The sequence below is a fragment of the Xenopus laevis genome, chromosome 6L (genome assembly GCF_017654675.1).
Source record: "Xenopus laevis strain J_2021 chromosome 6L, Xenopus_laevis_v10.1, whole genome shotgun sequence".
Taxonomy (NCBI): Eukaryota; Metazoa; Chordata; class Amphibia; order Anura; family Pipidae; genus Xenopus; species Xenopus laevis.
The window spans coordinates 138,618,956-138,639,793 of NC_054381.1; the positions used below are offsets into that span (position 1 = coordinate 138,618,956).

Consider the following 20,838-nt stretch of genomic DNA (forward strand, 5'->3'; position numbering starts at 1 on the left):
TGGTATTGCTCATTTTTATTACCTAGATAGGTCCTCCCCTATTCATATTCTCGTCCTTTATTCAAATCAATGCATGGTTGCTAGGGTAAATAAGGTAAAATTGGATGATAGTAAATTGTCTCAGAATTAGTGATGAGTGAATTTATTCGCCAGACGCAAATTCGCGCGATTCGCCGCCCACGAAAATTCACCCGAAAAAATTCAAAAACGGGACACCGGCGCCGCTTCATGAATTTTTCGCCGTTTCACGAAATTCGCAGATTTTCCAGCAAAGCAAAACGGCACAAATTCGCCCATCACTACTCAGAATATCACTCTCTACAGTACATCATACTAAAAACTAATTCAAATTCACCCCTTTAAACTTACATTTTAAAAAAGCAGGAATGTCAAATTATTTATTACATTTATTTTCAATTTTATTTGAATTAATTAAAAATCCAAATATAAAGGGCGGCTGAATAAAAAATGCATCGTAGAATTTTTTTTCATGCTATAACAAGGCAAAAAAAATCCCTCTAAAGGATTTTACAGTTTGATAAAGACTCCCATTGACTTCTACATGACCGTGCCAGCTTTTAGATGGTAACGTTTTGTATTAGAGTTTTTCATGCTTGTTACACTTAAAAGATATTGTGTTTTACTATTATTTTAATATACAATTTTTAGCAAACAAATTAATTCAGGGAAACAAAAAAAAAAATAAGCCCTTATTTTTTAAAAATGGAAACAACAGGAAGAATGAAGTTCAAACACAAGTCCTCTTTGAGACTCATCTTGAATATAACGGTTATATTGGCCCTTTAAGGTGCCTCAGATCTTATGTACAAATATTAAGACTGGCTGAACTGAAATGACTAATGCAGACTTTCAGAATTTACATGATTCGCTTCCAAACACCGCCACAGACTCACACCCTGTCTATATTTATATCCTTTCTTCCTTTATTATGGATGTGGCAATTGTATTTTAATGTGCAGACATTGCTTCTAGTTTGTTTTCTTTCTTTGTGTGCCTTTTGACATACAGTTAAGCAATGTATATGTGTTAGCACTATTAAATGACTTCAGCCTGCCATGCATTCCACCTCCAAATCACTTCTACCCTACAGACGACCATACACAGGCCGGTCAGGTACACTCGGTGGCCAAATAGACAGACAGTCATTATGGCCTTTCTATTGAGTAAACAGCACAAACATTTGGCAAAACGGGAATTGCAAAAAAGACTGTGGCTCCTCTTCACTTTTCCTCTGTTGATGAACCATACACTGGCCTACACTGTACATCAGGATATTACATTTTTGCACAATAAATTTGCATGATTCACAAACCAACCAATATCCATAGTACATGTTTACTCATCAGGAATGGAGAGCCACCATACTTAACCAATAACCGTGTGTGTGTACAGCCAGCTTGACTTATAGGTTGGCTCTACTGGAACTAGTGGAAAGAGATTTAAGCCAAATGTCTAAAGAAAACACCGCTTCTCCCAGCCCCATCCCATTAAAAACCTCTCTAGTAGTGATGGGCGAATTTATTCGCCAGGCTTGAATTCATGCCGAATTTTCACTGCCAAATATATTTGCGAAATCGCAGCTTAAATTCGCAGGTGTCAAAGTTTTTTTGACGCCAGCGACAATTCTGACAATTGATTTAAATGCATCAGCATCGGAATTGTTGCCGGGTTCAATTAAGATGCCCAATTTTGATTTGCCCAGCACTGCTCTCTAGCAAATTGCTACATTAGCTTCTGATTAGTCTGATAGTTAGGACAATAGTACACTTAGCAATTTAGGATGAAAACGTTAGAAACTAAAGAGAAGGTGCCCAAGTGCCTGGATTCACCCCCAATGACATTTGCGGAGGAGACCTCTTGTCTCTTCTTCTGTCACACGGAAGAGCTGGTGCAGGTCTTGTATAGATGTATGTGAAGGCAAATAAACTAATACATACAGTAGAACCCCTAATTCTAAGTTTTTCCTCATTTTACATTGTTGTTTTCTGGTCCCACCTATATATTATGCATAATACATTTCCCTGATTTTACATTTTCCTGCATTTTACACATTTTTTTCTGGTCCCCTGAAAAACATAAAATGGGGGTTCTAATGTATATTGTATATAGCATATCTCCCAACACTAGAAAGAGGGGCATAGTTAAACACTATTGGTAAAATTTTAGTTCATGCCCACCCTTTAGCCACACCCCCAAATACAATTACCATAAAAAACTTACAACAAATAGCCAGACCTGTCAGTAAAATGATTGCAGATATGGCCATTGTGCACTCCATTCACCCCTGACATGCCAGTAAGATCACTGGATAAATAGACAGATTTAAAGCAATACCTTACCTACATTTGTACAAGCAGAATACCACAACCGTGTTCTTTTTTTCCCCACACTGCCAGCACTGGGCCAAGCCCTAGGCAGCTAGTATATACCACAGGGATCCCCAACCTTTTGAACCCGTGAGCAACATTCAGAAGTAAAAGTAGTTGGGGAGCAACACTAGCATGAAAAATGTTCTTGGGGTGCCACATAAGTTCTGTGATTGCCCATTTGGTAGCCCCTATGTGGATTGTCAACCTACATTAAGGCTCTTTTGGCAATGTTTTTTATACAACCAAAACTTGCCTCCAAGCCTGGAATTCAAAAATAAGCTCCTGCTTTGAGGCCACTGGGAGCAACATCCAAGGGGTTGGAGAGCAACATGTTGCTCAAGAGCTACTGGTTGTGGACCACTGAATAACATATAACTAGTATATATCCTGCACCTTTGTAGAATTTCCTTCAACGTTGTTAAGAGTTCACTTGTATCAGATTAGCAAAATATCAGACATAAAAATATTGAAAGTCAAATTTATTCTGAAGCAGCACCTTAGTGCAAAGATCTCAGTAGGAGAAGCTCAGGAGGAACGCCTGAATGCAATACTATTGGCCACAACACATGTGTTATTTTGCATCCAGTACTCTACTTTACGAGGGTAAATATTTACAACACTTGACTTAATAGTGTTTGTTGCTTTAGTTGATGTATAAAAATGCATCTCGCGCACGCCCTTAGCCAACACAAGTGATGTTTGGAAGACTGCAATACATGATAAGCAGATGTCGTTATATCCACATTGTAATGGAAACCCTAGAAGGAGACAAACAATGATATAATTTCAATGCTAATGTCTTCTCAATCATCTCAGCTGCTTCTGACAGTGCCTGGTGGAGGTTATTCTACTGATCAACAATGATTTTATAAGGTAGGATGACCCTATCATGTTTTAAGTGCTTACACTTCAACATGAACATGGTTTTTAATATTTCCACTTATAAATCACAGGGTGGTTTCGCTATATCAGATAGACAAGAGTGCACCTATGTAGCACCTACAACTGCACCCACCATAGTCCTAACCCACCAGAGAATTCATATTCCCCCTGGGATAGTAGGATTCACAGTGCACACAAACATTTCAACAAACTACACATGTTAGGTCACATGAGCAAATTAAAAAACAGAGTTCTGTCTTTTGCTTACACACTTCTTCCTGTTACAGTTAGGGGCAGATTTATCAAGGGTCGAAGTGAATTCGAGGGAATTTTTGAAGTAAAAAAATTCGAATTTTTTTGGATGCTTCGACAATCGAATAGGATACTACAACTTCGACTTCGAATTCGATTTGAAGTAAAATAGTTTGAATATTCGATCATTCGATAAACAAAGTACTGTCTCTTTAAAAAGAAGTGCCGAAGTGCTATGGGGACCTTCTAGAGCAGTTTTCTAAGTTTTTTGAAGTCGAAGAAATATCATTCGATTGATCAATGAAATCCTTCGAATCGTTCGATTCGAAGGATTTAATCGCTCGATCGAATGATTTTTCTTCGACCGCAAATGGCCAAATTCGATGGAAAAAAAACTTTGACTTTGATATTCGAATTCGAAGTAATTCAAATGGTCGAATTTCGAAGTATTTTCAACTTTGAAATTCGACCTTGATAAATCTGCCCCTTAGAGTTGTAGTATTTCTGGTCAGGTGATCTCTGAGACAGCACACAGACCATCATGAAATGGTGGTTCAAGGTAAGAGATGTAAAAGAGCAATATTTACTTAAATATATATTCCAGTTTGGTAAGATTCTTTGATATGCCACTTAATTTGATATAAACTATCTGTTGCTCAAGTGTTCATTTTGGGGGGTATAGTTTTCTTTTAATACTTGGCTCTAAGACAGTGATCTCCAACCAGAGCCTCGTGTTGCTCACCAATCCCTTGGATGTTGCTCTCAGTGGCCTCAAAGCAGGTGCTAATTTTTGAATTCCAGGCAGTAGCGTAACTAGCCGGGCACCCCTGCAAAAAAATCTTCAGAGGGGCCTGGCTCACTCCGGGACACATCCCGCCTCTGCCCTACCCATTCCCCGCCCTCTGAAGCAGACGTCACAGTCCGGGCCCCTGTGTTCACTGGGCCCCCCTGCGACTGCTAGGTCTGCTTCCTCTATAGTTATGCCACTGATTCCAGGTGTAGAGGCAAATCTTGGTACCATAAAAAACAGGTGTAATGCCCAATAGAACCTACTGTAGAGAGCCCTTATTTGGCACCCCCAGGAACTTTTTGCATGCTTGTGTTGCTCCCCAACTGTTTTTACATTTGACTGTGTTTCATGGGTAGAAAAGGTTTGGGACCTCTGCTCTACGGTAACCCCCCTTTTCCCCCCACTGGCAGGATAGTCCCTTAAGAAATGCCTGGGGGCTTGGTTGGGCAGAACTAAAATTTCCAGTGTTGAAAAATGTGGTCATATCTACCCTTGCTCTCATGCAATTCCCCCCGTTTGTGTATGGGGTCGTTTCTAAAGGCGTAGCCTGTTTATGCCGGGAAATGTGTAACTCTCCTTTGCTATTTAGTAAAATTAACCTGAGGTTGCAAAAATCCCATTACTCTATGAGAAAGCCTCTTGGATGTTTGTGGTTGCTGTTCTCTCGCCATCACTCAATCCAGTTTGTCCCACCAATCCAACACATGCCAAGTTCCCTCTTAGTCTAAGTGGGAAGAAACTTCAAAGGAGCAGCCGTGTTTGCAAGGGTAAATTGAATGCCGCTGAATCCAGTCCAAAATCTGGAAGCACCTTGCATTAGAAAATGATTTGAAGGGAACCATGACTTATAAAGTCCTTGAACTGAAAGCAGAAACCGAATTACCAGGCCTGCACATAAATATTTAAAATACGTGGATAAATCTGCCAATGGCTCTTTCTTACTCCATTTATTTGTACAGGAGTATCATTAAATTCATTATTTATAACGTCTATTCCAAACTGCTTGACTCAAAGGCAATGTCTTCCTTCTGGAGACAATTAATTATGTCCTTTAAATCCCTTAATATTCCCAAAAAGCTCCGCTGAGAATCTCTGCGCCGGTTACTATTCTAATTTGGATACGCAGAGTTGTAAACAATGTGGCAAATATTTATATTTCTCTAAATCTGGAAAATAAAGACCTGCAAGTCAGTAACTCTTTAAACTAGAGAGGGAATTCGCATGAATATATAAATAACCTTTATTTAAGCCTAATTGTTGCCTTGAAACAGTTCCCATGTGTTTTCCTTCTTCTTTTTTTTTTTGATAAACTATGATAGTTTTTTTTAGCCGGTCAGATTTAAAATAAAACCCACGCATTTATATATTGTTAATGGATTTTTTTTTGTTGTTGTTATATCATTAAACCATTGTGGCAATATATCATGCAGCCCTTTATGTATACAGATATGGGACCTGATATCCAGAATGCTTGGGACCTGGGGGTTTTCCAGATAATACATTTATATGTAACTTTGATTTTCATATCTTAAGTCTATTAGAAAATCATGTAAATCTTAATTAAACCCAATAGGCAGGTTTTGCTTCCAATAGTTTATTATATACATTATATCTTATATCTCTTATCTTAGATCTTATCTTATATGAAGATATCTTATATGAATCATATTCTTATATGAATACTGTTTTATTATTACAGAGAAAAAAGGATTAATTATATCTTACTTTGGATCAGTCTGTTTTATTATTACAGAGAAAAAGGAGAATACTTTAAAAAAATATATATTTGATTAAAATTTAGTTTATGGGAAATGGCTTTCTTGTAATTCAGAGCTTTCTGGATAACAGGTTTCCAGATAATGGACCCATATCTGTAATTTAGAGCTTTAATTAGTAAAATGGTAGTGTGTAAAGGCTATTGTGGCTTAAACCTCTTGCCAAGAAATGTATTTGGCCCTTTATTTTAAAACGTACGCACTATGCGTGCATTTTGTTTCCATTTTGGTTATTTATGGACCTTGAGAAGGACATATATTTATACTGATATTAATTGTTGGATTCCTATTGCAATCTGTAACTACGTTACACCCTGTTTTTACACTGAACATATGGCAGGGCAGTATCATTATCATATATATGAACTGGGCATGGAAACCCCTTCTGGAATTTTAGTATCTTTAACCTTATCATGTGAGAATAGAAACCTCTTGGGAATTCTTCCAGGCAAAAAAACGCAACTAATTTGCTGTGGCTTTATGAGTCTATCTATCTCTCTATCTCTCTATCTATCTCTCTCGCTCTCTATATCTATCTATCTATCTATCTATCTATCTATCTATCTATCTATCTATCTATCTCTCTCTCTAGCTCTCTATCTATCTATCTATCTATCTATCTATCTCTATCTTTCTATCTCTATCTATCTATCTATCTCGCTCTCTATATCTATCTATCTATCTATCTATCTATCTATCTATCTATCTATCTCGCTCTCTATATCTATCTATCTATCTATCTATCTATCTATCTATCTCGCTCTCTATATCTATCTATCTCGCTCTCTATATCTATCTATCTTTCTATCTATATCTATCTATCTCGCTCTCTATATTTATCTCGCTCTCTATATCTATCAATCTATCTATCATCTATCTATCTATCTCTCTCGCTCTCTATATCTATCTATCTATCTTCATATCTATCTATCTATCTCTCGCTCTTTATATCTATCTATCTATCTATCCATCTATCTCTCGCTCTCTATATCTATCTATCTATCTATCTCGCTCTCTATATCTATCAATCTATCTATCATCTATCTATCTATCTCTCTCGCTCTCTATATCTATCTATCTATCTATCTTCATATCTATCTATCATCTATCTATCTATCTATCTATCTATCTATCTATCTCTCGCTCTTTATATCTATCTATCTATCTATCTATCTATCTCTCGCTCTCTATATCTATCTATCTATCTATCTATCTTTCTATCTATCTCTATCTTTCTATCTATATCTATCTATCTATCTATCTATCTCGCTCTCTATATCTATCTATCTATCTATCTATCTATCTATCTTTATATCTATCTATCAATCTATCTATCTATCTATCTATCTATCTATCTATCTATCTATCTATCTATCTATCTCGCTCTCTCTATCTATCTATCTATCTATCTATCTATCTATCTATCTCTATCTTTCTATCTATATCCATCTCTCTCTCTCTCTCTCTCTCTCTCTCTCTCTCTCTCTCTCTCTCTCTCTCTCTCTATGAAAGATTTTCTTTGTGTAACCACATCCATCCATGTATAATAAAGCATACATACTCCATGGGTGTGTACAAATTCACACGTCAACACACCTCACACACATTTCTATAAAATATATGGAAGGATAAATATCCACTTAATGAAATCTCTTCCCAGGCACATTAGTAAATCATTTTCAAATTCCAGACCGGCCATTCCCTAAGCCGCTTCACTTACAGATAAAGAAATACTTAGCACTTTTGGCTTTACATTAGATGTTTAAACATTAAGTCAGAATGTGCCCTGAACCTGATTAATTAGCACAGGGTTTTAATTCACTATTCTCTTTAAAAAGCAACATTATGTCATGCTAATATAATCTGCTCAGAACCAACATACTGTTATATATATGTATATATATATATACATACAAATGCCTATACAGTTATGGGATCTGTTATCCTGAAACCCATTTTCCATTTTATCCTAATAATCCAAATTTTTAAAAATGGCTTCCTTTCCTTTATCTCCATAATAATAAAACAGCACCTTGTACTTGATCCAGACTAAGATATAATTCATCCCCAGCATTCTAGATAACAGGTCCCATGAATAAATAAATATAAATATATATTGTTTTTTTTTACCAGTCATGTTGTCTTTTCTCAACTATACAAACGTATAAAGACAACAAGAAAAAGTCAACCATTGACACTGAGAAAATTTGAAAATAACCCCTCTCAGGTTTCACTGTGAACATTCTGGGGGGTCCTGACCTACAGTTTGAGAAATGCCGAACTAGAGAAGAATAATACAACAATAATACAATTATTATGATGTATTCCAGGCCTGACTTACTAGTTACACAGCAGACATGTCACCCCAATTGTACAGTCATTTTGCCTAAGGAGTTCCACTGCATACCACATAAACAGGCCCCATGCTGAGTCTAAAGCAAGCGATTGCTGTGAGAGTAATGGCATCAAACTAATCTAACAAGGCAATGGAAAGTCAGTATGAATTTCAATGTTTCAGTGGGTAGAAATAAACCCCCCAAAAGGTGCAAAACCATGATTAAAAAAAGCACAGGGTTGCTGGGATTTTGGAAAAACACTGTATTGTAGATTTTAAAAAAATAATGATTTTCAGTATAGCACATTTAAATCGACCCTCAGTATTGGTATGTGTCAGGGCCGAAGGCTCCGGTTGGGATATACGGACAAGGAGGAAGTAGCAGGCACCAAACACAGTTTGAGGTATCAAAGGGGTTAAGAAGTTCAGCGTAGTCAAGTCCATGCAAGGGTCAGTTCAGGCAGCAAGAATTCAATAGTCAGGCTGAAGTCAGGATCAGGAATCATTAGTAATTAGTAAATTAGTAATTAGTAAATAGTGCACCCAGGAACAAACAAGGTAGAACCTATAACCGGGCAAAGTGTAGGAGTCTATTTAAAGGGGATTTTCACGACAAAATGGGCAGGCTGACGTCACGTGTCACGTACCGACGCTGGGCATTGACGCCGCACGCTCATGCGTCAAAACGTCACGACGTGATGCGTCCGCCATCTTGCCTGCAGCGGCCGTAGGGGAAAGGAGCGCCATCGGACGGGATGTTCACTATTTTATACGGGTATTTTTTTTGTAACACCTTTGTCATCCGTCATATTGTTTTCCAATAAACCTGCACTTACAGAAGATAATGCATAGTAAAGTCCATCAAGCAATCATGCACATTCCTTATCACTATGGCCACAGGAGACACCATTTCATTGGCATGTACAGGGTTAAGTGAGACAATCTTGGTAGAGAACTTGCCCTGTACATTCTCCTGAACTGCTATTGGTTATATACGGTTATATTAATGGGATTCTGTCATGATTTTTATGGTATTGTTATTACTAAATTACCCTGTTTACATTGCAAGTAATGCATTCTAACATTTTTACTTTTTATTCTTGAACCAATAAGTGTATTTTTTTTTGTTGTAATATTGGTGTGTAGGCGCCATCTCAGGTCATTTTGCCTGGTCATGTGATTTCAGAAAGAGCCAGCATTGCACATTGGAACTGCTTTCTGACAGGCTATTGTTTCTCCTACTCAATGTAACTGAAGGAGTTGCAACTTGGGTTAGCCAGACTTGGATTTTTTCTAATGAGTGCTCTTCTCATATCTACCACTAGGCAATGTAGGTGTTGTGGAGCTGTTCTGGTTGCCTTCCCATTGTTCTGCTGATGGGCTGATGGGGGGAACAGACAGGGGTTATATCACTGCAGCTTGCAGTGCAGCAGTAAAGAGTGTCTGAAGATTATCAAAGCACAAGTCACATGATTCAGGCTACCTGGGAATCTAACACATCTTGCCCAATGTCAGATTTCAAAATGAAATATAAAAAAAATCTGTTTGCTCTTTTGAAAAACAAATTTCAGTGCAGGATTATGTTGGAGGAATGCTATTAACTCGTGCATTTTGTACAAAAACAAGTTTCCCCATGACATATTCCTTTTAAACCTTGCTAAAGTACTTGCTAAAGTATATTTCTTGCATAGTAGGGATGTACAATTCTCATTTTCATGCATGACTGGAGCTCGAGGGTCATAGGACTCCAATGAGTGAATTAAGGCTATGCCATTAAAGGAGAACTAAACTATAAAAATTAATAGGGCTACAAATGCCATGTTTTATATACTGAACTTATTGCACCAGCCTATAGTTTCAGCTTGTCAATAGCAGCAATGATCCAGGACTTCAAACTTGTCACAGGGGGTCACCATCTTGGAAAGTGTCTGTGACACTCACATGCTCAGTGGGCTCTGAGCAGCTGTTGAGAAGCTAAGCTTAGGGGTCGTCACAAGTTATCACAAAATGAGGTTGGCCTGTAATATAAGCTGATGCTACAGGGCTGATTATTCAATTCTCATGCTAGTAGCACTGGTTTCTGTGCTGCCATGTAGTAATTATTCATATTAATTACTAATCAGCCTTATATTGTGACATTTCTATTCTATGTGTACTGTATATTGTGAGTGGGTCCCTAAGCTCAGTAAGTGACAGCAGCACAGAGCATGTGCAGTGAATCAGCAGAAAAGAAGATGGGGAGCTACTGGGGCATCTTTGGAGACATAGATCTTTGCTGCTAAAGGGCTGTGGTTGCCTGGGACTGGTACAGAAGCCTAAAACATACTGTACAACATTTCTAGCTACTTCTTTAGTTTAACTTTCCTTGTCCTTTAAGTGCAGAACCCCCCCCCCCCCCGACATGGAAACATGAGCCAGCTCTGTGGATTCTGGGTACCTAGCATGATACAGTGTTTCTATTTGATAATCCCTAGGACCCACACCAAGAAGAGGAAAGGGCAAACAATGGTTGGATGTAAGAAAGAGTAAGTTTTGCCTTCATTGGCAAGAATCAAGCCCTTTTACCAAAGCTGGCAATGTCAATAATTATGAACATGTATGTGCTGCATTTACAATATAATCACATCAAATTCATTAATATATGATTTAACTTCAAACCATCTTTAAGAGCAATTTATGCCTCTGGCAGGTGGGTAGATACTGGGAAATGTAATTCACAATAAAAGGTTTCTAAATCGCCATAGTGAACCTAATTTGATAGTATTCCATGATATCTTTTGCATAGTATTTTTAAGGTGGCTATCAATTTTGTGGTTTAGACTATATTTTATTCCTGAGTTGAGCCTGATGGTGGGACTTCTTCAACTGTGACACCACAAGGCACTCAATTGCTTTTTTATGTGAGGGTGGGAAGAATTCTTAAATAATGTTTCAAGGGAGCTCTAGGGTGAATGCCCTACCTTTGTTTAGAGCTAAATACAAATATTTAAATGAAACATTAAGGGAGGGGAATGAGGCCATACCAAACTTTCACTCCCCCTATAGATGGAACGCAAGAACCCAGTGCAAATATCAGTTTGATACAATTCATAATCAGGAAGACTAGGGATGTATTTCAAACAGAATTATCTCTGTGCAGCCGATAGACCCAAGTGAGAATGTGCTTAGTGGGCTATTACTCAGCTGACAGTGTGGGAAGGGTCGCTAGGCCTCCTCCTATCCTGGGCTTGCTAAGCACCGTCTCTGCTCTGGGATTCTGTTTGACCTCCAAGCTGCTTTCGTGCAGACACAGCAGACAAGGTTTTCCAAATGAAAGGGTAAAAGGAACCAGAAATAATTAAGATAACACACGGACTCTGGTATATTTCAAACTATGAGACATGTGAAGGCTTCTAAAGAACCTTAGGAAGTGTATTGAGTATGTACATGATGTGGGTATGGCTGAATCTCTCCCAGCAGTCGGCCTGTGTGTTTGCTTGTAGCACCAAGGGCACGAGGTGTCAGGGCCAATTGGGCTGCGGAATGGAGTGACACATCTCATTTATACTGAGGTTCCCCATACACCTGTGGTGACAGCCTGTGTGATTCATTAAGTCAGGGATGTCTGACATGATTAATGTGAAAGGACCATTGAGGCCCAAAATCATATTGCTCTGCAGGAGAGACTAATCGGGTCTGCAGTAGGCTGGGGCAACTGTATTTTAATGTAAAATCTCATCAAAGGGCAAACACCAAATACTTGATATAAATGTATAGGTCACATCTGTCTGTATAGCAACTGCAAATCTATATATTGACCAACAGCAAAAGTTTCTCCTCCGTCATATTTCAGATGGATGAAAAATGATCCTGAAGTGTCAGGGGACCCAAGGGTGGAGATATTACAGAGGCAGGGTAGGCCGTGACATCACAGGGCCAGGGGTGGGTAGATTGGGGGCAGGGATTAGCAAGATCAGGGGAGGGAGCTGTAGGTGGTGGGAGCAGGGATATTGTGTAAAAGATCAGATCAGGTAGGGGGATTGGAGAAAGGGTAAGTACGAATGGCAAGTAAAAATATGTAATCCTGCCTGGCTCTAGCTGGTGATTTACCTGCAGGTTGGTGAGATACTACCTGGGTGGCATCCCTTGCCCATGCCCAGGAAAATCTTATCAAACCATTCTTATTCTAGCACAGACCTATTTAACACCTACATTAATCTAATCCCTGTCAGAGGACCCAAGGATGTCACGTTTACTGATGGACTCGAATAAGCCCAGTCCAACACTGGAGAGAATTTACTTGGGGAAAATGCATACTGTGTTCCATCCTCTACTACTATGTAACTATTTAAATGTGTATTCTAAATGGCTTTTATTTTACCCACTAAACACAGTGGGGCTCAATTATAAACACTGGGTAAATTGACATTATATTTAAATGCACACATTTCAGACGTTGGTGTTAGTGACTGCTCTAATGAATAAACACAACGATGCAGATAAAGAAGGTTCTCTATATATAAAAATAACATAACAGCTTATATACATTAAATGATACCCCTGCCTGGGCATGACACCAGCTATACAACAACTACACATAAAAGCACAGAAATTGTCCAGCTGTCTCATCTGTCAAAATGGATATGTTGAGGAACTCAAGAATGCTTCTTTGGGCGCATGTGCACCAGGAAACGTCAGCCACAAAAGTGGATGCGCAATTGTAAACCACTTCTGAGGCTCACTCCTGACCTCCATAAAAGCAAAAACAACAAAAGGAGTTTATGAACAGAACTCGGCTCCGTAGGAGTCACTTTATTATGAGTTCATATGAAGTTCTGTGTGCAGAATGTGGCATAACTCACAAGCTCTTACCCACAGCCAAGATGCTCTGCCAAAACAAGCTGCCGGGCTCTGTGATTAAAGGTAAAATATCAAAAAAATGTACAAGTTTGCAAAAAAGACACACACACATCAAAGCGTGCATTTTTTTCCCCTCTGGTGGACAATAACAAGCATCGTTATAATGTTGAAGCCTGCTGTGATCAATGGCTCTGCCATACCTTGCCCGGATTTTGTTTCTCCTTTCATTTCGTGATGGAAGCTCTCAGATGAGACATCTATCAAGGCATCGGATCAGATTTTGTAACTTTGTAAAACGGCTGATAATAGTTGTGAAGTGAAATCTAAACTGCGGAGACAAACCGCATGCAAGGAAATCCTTAGCATGACTTTCCTATATAAGAAGTAGTGTGCCTGTCAGTGCATTGAGGCTGATATTATTCTAAACCCAAGTTTTCTACCCCTCTATTCACTTTATCATTCTCTCACATCTAATCTTACTATGTAACACTTTCCCAACATGTTTGAGGATTGGATGAGGAATTCTTCTAATCAATAAGTTAGCAGTAACAACACATAAGTACTTCGTGACCACAGCTCTTCCTATAACAGATCTTGCTGTGCTCCTTTATTCAATGTTTGCACATTTTTAAAGACCATATCAAATCGTTATTGTGTTGACAACTTCATAAATGCCATCAAGATGGTGTTTGCATTATGTCCCTAGTGTTGCCAGTGTTCATACCAGGCTGCAAATCTTGATTCAGAGCATAAGGCTGGTTTGACATGAAGCCTCGGCTGTAACTGAAGCAAACCCATGACCATTTGGGCCTGACATAATGAAGTCACCATATCATACAAGTGGGGCAGTGAGTTTATTCATAGGGGTGGGGGAAGGAATAAAGGTGCTTGATGTTTCATCTCTGAAACTGAAAAATGTCCACCTGCCACACTGATACAGGTATGAGACCTGTTATCCAGCATGCTTGGGACCTGGGGTTTTCAGGATAATGTACCTTTCCGTAATTTGGCCTTTTTTCTTTTGAATTTTTGATGTATATTTTCCCTGATAAGACTGTGGTTCGAAATGGGTTGGGCCAGCTGTTGTATGATGTAATTTTGGCTTATAATAAATTTTGACTTTTTTTTATGTAATAGAATGTGCAATCTTCTTTTTCATTTTGAACTATTTTCGTTTTTTTGGGGGAGTTTAAATGGGCAGCCTCAACTGAATTGGCCACCTCTTCATTTTCTACTTGGGTGTGGAAAAAATCATGTAAACATTAAATAAACCCAATAGGCTGGTTTTGCTTCCAATAAGGATTAATTTTATCTTCGTTTGGATTAAGTACAAGGTACTGTTTTATTATTACAGAGAAAAAGGGAATCGTTTTTTAAAAATTTGAATTATTTGGATAAAATGGAGTCTAGGGGAGACAGCCTTCAAAGCTTTCTGGATGATGGGTTAACGGATCCTATACCTGTAGTAGAACAAATATTCAATCAAGGACAGGTGAGCTCTCATAATTGTAATTTTACAATAAATTGCTGTATCAAGCCCAAATCTGACCAAAAGCAACTGGTGAAATCAATCCACTTAACAGTAGCACAAATATACTTACTGCACTAATTGCAATTAACAATTAGTAACACCTTCAGTAAGAGTAATTACCTTCAGTAATACATATAATAGCCTTAAAGAACAGCTGCACAAATGACCTGCAGACTGAAGTCTTCTACGTCATAACTTAGTTGCTGTAGGTAAATTCAACATCTGTCTCATGAACAGGAAATACTAATCTGTTTCACTAATGGGAAATAGAGGGGTGGATTTATCAAAGGTCTGTTGCAGTTTCCCAGAAGGGAAAAAAAATGTAGGTAAAAGATGGGCAGAAACGTTTTCCCCCCGATAAGCAGATAAGTATTAGTATTGTTTGCAATAAGTCCTTTTGAGGCTAGAAGACCAAGAAAATCTGCATTTCCAGATGTTATTTTCTTGCATGACTTGCTCTGACAAACTCACTTTCTGCATACATAACTGGCCTACAAATCTGGTTTGCCTGCATGAAACAGTAGCCATGTTTGTTTAGAGTCATTCTTCCATTGCCATCTTTCTTTCGAGCTGGCCCACCATCCCTCTTGGATGGGGGTCCCCAAACTTTTTTTACCTGTGAGCCACATTCAGATGAAAAAAAGAGTTTGAGAGCAATGAACGCATACATGTTCCTGGGTGGTGCAAAATAAGGGCTCTGGCTATGTGGACTGGCAGTCTACAGGAGACTCTGGCAGTCCATCTGTTTTTATCCAACCAAAACTTGCCTCCAAGCCTGGAATTCAAAAATAAGCACCTGCTTTGAGGCCACTAGGAGCAACATCTCATGAGCCACTGGTTGGGGATCACTGCTCTTGGACAACCCATTTTAAGCTGTCTGAATCAAGGCGAAAACTCTAATTTCTTGGTATTTTGTGTGTTTTGCAGTTGGCTCTTCGTTGCAATGAAATGCCACTACATTCACAGAGTTTTCCCTAAATATTTCCCATTTTAAAACCAAAGCCTTAATAAATACAAACCATTTGTTCTCTACTACAAATCTTCATTAACAGAGTGAGAGACACAATAACCAAAGCTCACACATGTTTACATCTGGCACTTAGTGCCAATTTGTATTACATCTTATGCAGTTTCCTTGCTTGCGGGCTCCAGTAGCAATTGCTCTGGATCAAGTCCCTGGATGGAACTCAGGATTCCTCTACTTAGGGCTATAGTGAGAGCAGGGAGCTGCCCGTCTGCATCTGGCACACTTATGTCTCTTAGAAATATTACCTCCCATTTCATTGCCATCTTGTGGTTTCTTCTATTAACACCCAATCCACTTCCTCCTCTACTCATGGAGGTCTATGGATCACCCAGAAAGAATACAAGGCCACAATACCAAATTGCTCTAGGCCTTAAACAAAACAATGGCAGAGAAAAGCCATAGATTTCACGGTAAAACATAATGAAAGTACCTGGGTACCAGTGCTGTGTAATGAAATATACCAAGTTATTACAGTATGTATCCAGCCTCACCGTTGCTTGTTCTTTAGGTCTGTGAAAATTCCTGTTGAGTGCCACGGTAGAGGTATGGGATCCATTATCTGGAAACTCGTTATCCCGAAAGCTCAGACTAACAGATGGCTGTCTCCTTTTTATCCAGATTATCAAATTTTTAAAAAATGATTCCCTGTTTCTCTGTACTAATACCCCAGGTCCCGAGGATGCTGGGTAACAGGTCCCATACGGAATGCTCTGGGGTTTTCTGAATAACAGATCTTGCTGTAATTTGGAATGTTTTACTTTAAGGGCAGAGACACACGATGCAATTCGGGGAGATTAATCGCCCGGCAACAAATCTCATCTTCTTCGAGGCGACGAATCTCCCAGAACTGCCTCCCCTGCCGACTAGACTGAAAATTGCGACGGGATGGCAGCTGGATCTCTTCGTTTTCTGAAGTCGCCCGAAGTTACCTCGTGAGGCAATTTTGGGCGACTTTGGAAAACGAAGCACTCCGAGTGCAATCACATGACTTGGGGCAGCTGAGAAATTGACAAAATGTCTAGCCCCATGTCAGATTTCAAAATTGAATATAAAAAAATCTGTTTGCTTTTTTGAGAAATGTATTGCAGCGCAAAATTCTGCTGGAGCAGCACTATTAACTGATTCATTTTGAAAAAAATGTTTTTTCCCATGACAGTATCCCTTTAAATAAACCCAATAGGTTTTGCATCCAATAAGGATTATCTTAGTTGGAAACAAGAAATAGGTTCTGTTTTATTATTGCAGAGAATTTTTAAAAATTTTGATCATATGAATAAAATGAAGTCTATGGGAGGGCCATCCTGTTATTTGGATAACGGGTTTCCTGATAACGGATCCCATGAGGTCAAATGATGGCACTCAACAGGAATTTTCACAGACCTTTAGAACAAGCAAAGGTGAGGTTAGTTGTATAATACACATACAATAACATTTAAGAGCACATAGTCAGGTCCCACACGCAGAAATATGGCACATGTGTTAGCTGTCAGGCACGGATAAGTTGTCTTGCCTTTACTATCCTGGGAATTTAGCTACATGCTTAAATTATAGGGCAAAGGCTACTTTTTGCTCACAGTGTGATGAACAAAATACCTCAATCTTTCAAATCGAATGGTAAGTTGAAACAGTCACTACGGCAAATACAAATGATCAAAGATGGATTCAAGGTGTCGCTGTGGGTGGGGGCAGCGGTTACATTCCATAGCTGCTTAACAATGTATAAACATGCAGATGAATATGGATAAGGCTGGATGAGAGCATTCAAATCGTTATACAGCTCAGCCTTAGAGATAGGAATGGTGAGTCAAGTCAAGACATCTTCATCTCTCTCTCTCTATATATATATATAGTTTCTGCATTTTCTAAATGTTTACACTGTCCCTGCTTATGCACTCTTGGATAATATGTTAACCCTAATATTTAAAAGCAAGCTTATAGCATAATATGGACCCTAATTGTCTGTTTGTGTTGAATGTGTCTTATTCAGGGGGTCGGCTTTTCATACTCTTACTTCTCAGCTCCTCTGTAGAAAAAGCTTTTGCAAGCCATCGGTATTCAGGGAGAAGGCTTGTTTGAAGAAAATGATAGCACAGGGAAGGCTCATTGGTAAGATCATATTTGAAGGAAAAGGGGTGTTAGAGAGAAAGAGGTGGGGACAAAACCATAAGCGGAAGAGTATTTCCTTTTGAATTGCCGTTGATGATATACTATACAAGTATGGGACCTGTTATCCAGAATGCTCGGGACCTGGGGTTTTCCATATAGTGGACCTTTCCGTAATATGGATCTTCATACCTTAAGTAGGATGGTTTTACTTCCAATAAGGATGAATTATATATTAGTATGGATCAAGTAGAAGTTACAGGTATGGGATCCGTTATCCGGAAACCCGTTATAAATAAAGCTCCGAATTATGGAATGGCTGTCTCCCATTTTAGCCAAATCATCCAAATTTTAAAAAATGATTTTCTTTTTCTCTGCAATAATAAAACAGAAGCTTGTACTTAATCCAAACTAAAATATAATTAATCCTTATTGAATTCAGAACCAGCCTATTGGATTTATTTAATGTTTACATGATTTTCTAGTAGACGTAAGGTATGAAGACCCAAATTACGGAAAGATCTGTTATCCGGAAATCCCCAGGTCCCGAGCATTCTGGATAACAGGCCCCATACCTGTACTGTTTTATTACCACATTGAAAAAGGAAATGATTTTTAAAGATTTGGATTATTTGGATGGAGTCTATGGGAGATGGCCTTTTCATAATTCGGAGCTTTCTGGGTAACAGGTTTACGGATAACGGATTCCATATCTGTATATGATACATGTTACTGGGTACTCTGCTGTCTTGTGTTCTATTTAAATGCAGGCACAGGATTCATGATGATGGGTTCTCAAGGGATATAGGGCAGGTTTTTAAAAAATACATAAAAATATAAAATAAAAAAATATAAAATGTATAAAATACAATAAAATTTCAAGAAAAAGGTCTCCACAAAGTAAAAATATTACTCACCACATAGGGGAAGTGGCCCAGGTGCACTGCCCTGAGCCCTCAGCATAGGGAGTGGATAACCGAAAATAAATACAGAGCAGGCACTCAAATGAAGACAAATCTTCCACCAAATAATTGAAACAAAGTGAAAAGATTTATTGTGTCCTCCGTCTTACGCGTTTCGTGTTATGAATACTGAATCATAGGCCTATGATTAAGTGTTCATAACACGAAATGCGTAAGGCGGAGGATACAATAAATCTTTTCACTTTGTTTCATCTATTTGATGGAAGATTTGCCTTCAGGTTTTTATAATAATGGAACTCTACACTGAATCACTGATCGTTATTTGGGCCCACTCTTACCTGAACATTTGTATTCTGGATCTGCTCCTTTGAGAAGTGCATCAAACATAGAGATTTCCAATTTCTGTTTTCGGTGATGACAGCTGATGAGCAAAGAGGGCTGGGCCAGGACCAGGTGTAAGAATGGATTCAGCTGCATGTCTCCTGTTCCCCTTCGCCCAGGCTGACGCACTATTGTGATTCCCAAAGCCTGCCGAGCAGAAGACCTTGTTGTACTATGCAGCCGCTCAAGAGAAACAAGTCCAGGTTTTGTGAGGACCGAGGAAGTGTTGTCAGCAAACAGGTCCTCAGCAGTAAGCGTGGAAATACCTGTGACCTCAGGTTTCTCCACAACTCCATCCGTCTCTGAGTTTGTTAGGTTTAATGAGCTTTTCCCAACTTTCTCGCCATCATTTGCGATGCTTTTCTGTTTGGGCAAGTCAGTACATGAGTAGCTCATTAAGGAAATTCGACTGGCTGTAATAAATATGTCAAAGGGAATGAAGTTCAGATTCTTTACTATAGATGACTGCTTGGATGGTCGGACGATCCTGTGATGACTTGCCCCACTTTGCTGCTCAACCTGAACTATTCGTATTTTCACGCTGTCACTACCAATACCGCTGTCTTGGGCGCCGCTGTAACGTGATGAAGTGTCAACCGTGCGGCCATCCAAGGAATCCAGTTTCTGATGCTCTTGCTTTGAGACCTTTAAATGATAAAAAATGATATATTATTTCAAGAAAGGCTTATATTGTCACAGTGACGTAATATTATACAATGCCATATTCCTAGCAACTTTGCAATTGGTTTTCATTCTTTATTTTTTTTTATAGTTTTTGAATAATTTGCCCTCCTCTTCTGCCTCATTTAAGCTTTGCCCCAGCAGCCAAAAACTTTTGCTCTGCAAGGGTATAATTTTATTGTTATTGTTACTTTTTATTTCTTATCCTTCTATGCAGGCCCACTCCTATTCATATTACAGGGATGAGGCCTGGGTTTTTATGGGTAACGGATTTTTCTGTAATTTTGATCTTCATCCCAAAAGTCTACTAGAAAATCCTTTAAACATGAAATAAACTGAATAGGCTGGTCTTGCTTCTGATAAGGATTAATTATATCTTAGTTTGGATCTAGCACAGGTATGGGATCTGTTATCCAGAAACCCATTATACAGAAAGCTCCGAATTACGGAAAGACTCCCATAGACTCAACTTTATCCAAATAATACAATTTTTAAAAAAATGATTTCCTTTTTCTCTGTAATAATAAAATAGTAGCTTGTACTTAATCCAAACTAAGATATAATTAATCCTTATTGGAAGCAAAACCAGCCCATTGGATTTATTTAATTTTTATATGATATTCTAGTAGACTTATGAAGATACTAATTACGGAAAGATCGGTTATCCAGAAAACACCAGGTCTTGAGCATTCTGGATAACAGGTCCCATACCTGTACAAGGTACTGTTTTATTATTACAGAGAAAAAGGAAATAATTTTTAAAAATTGGATAAAACACCACGGCGGTCTGATGGTGGGCCCCGCAGTTCGACCCTGCTTATGTTAGATACAAATGAGCCTTTAAAGCTGGTCTCTCGTAGGCCTAAGGCAAATAAAATGAGTTCGGCACTATAGGCAATTCTGCAGTAAAAGTGATTCTACAACTAATT

General features: G+C 38.6%; 1 protein-coding gene across 2 annotated transcripts in view; it reads right to left on the reverse strand.

The window, feature by feature from the left end:
* vps13b.L (vacuolar protein sorting 13 homolog B L homeolog) overlaps positions 1-20,838 on the reverse strand; it is a 591,067-nt gene that overhangs the window by 140,152 nt on the left and 430,077 nt on the right. For both annotated transcript variants that reach the window (XM_018268144.1, XM_018268145.1), the window contains exon 34: positions 19,186-19,873. In XM_018268144.1, the coding sequence (XP_018123633.1) occupies positions 19,186-19,873 (688 nt within the window). The remainder of the gene's footprint in view (positions 1-19,185; positions 19,874-20,838) is intronic.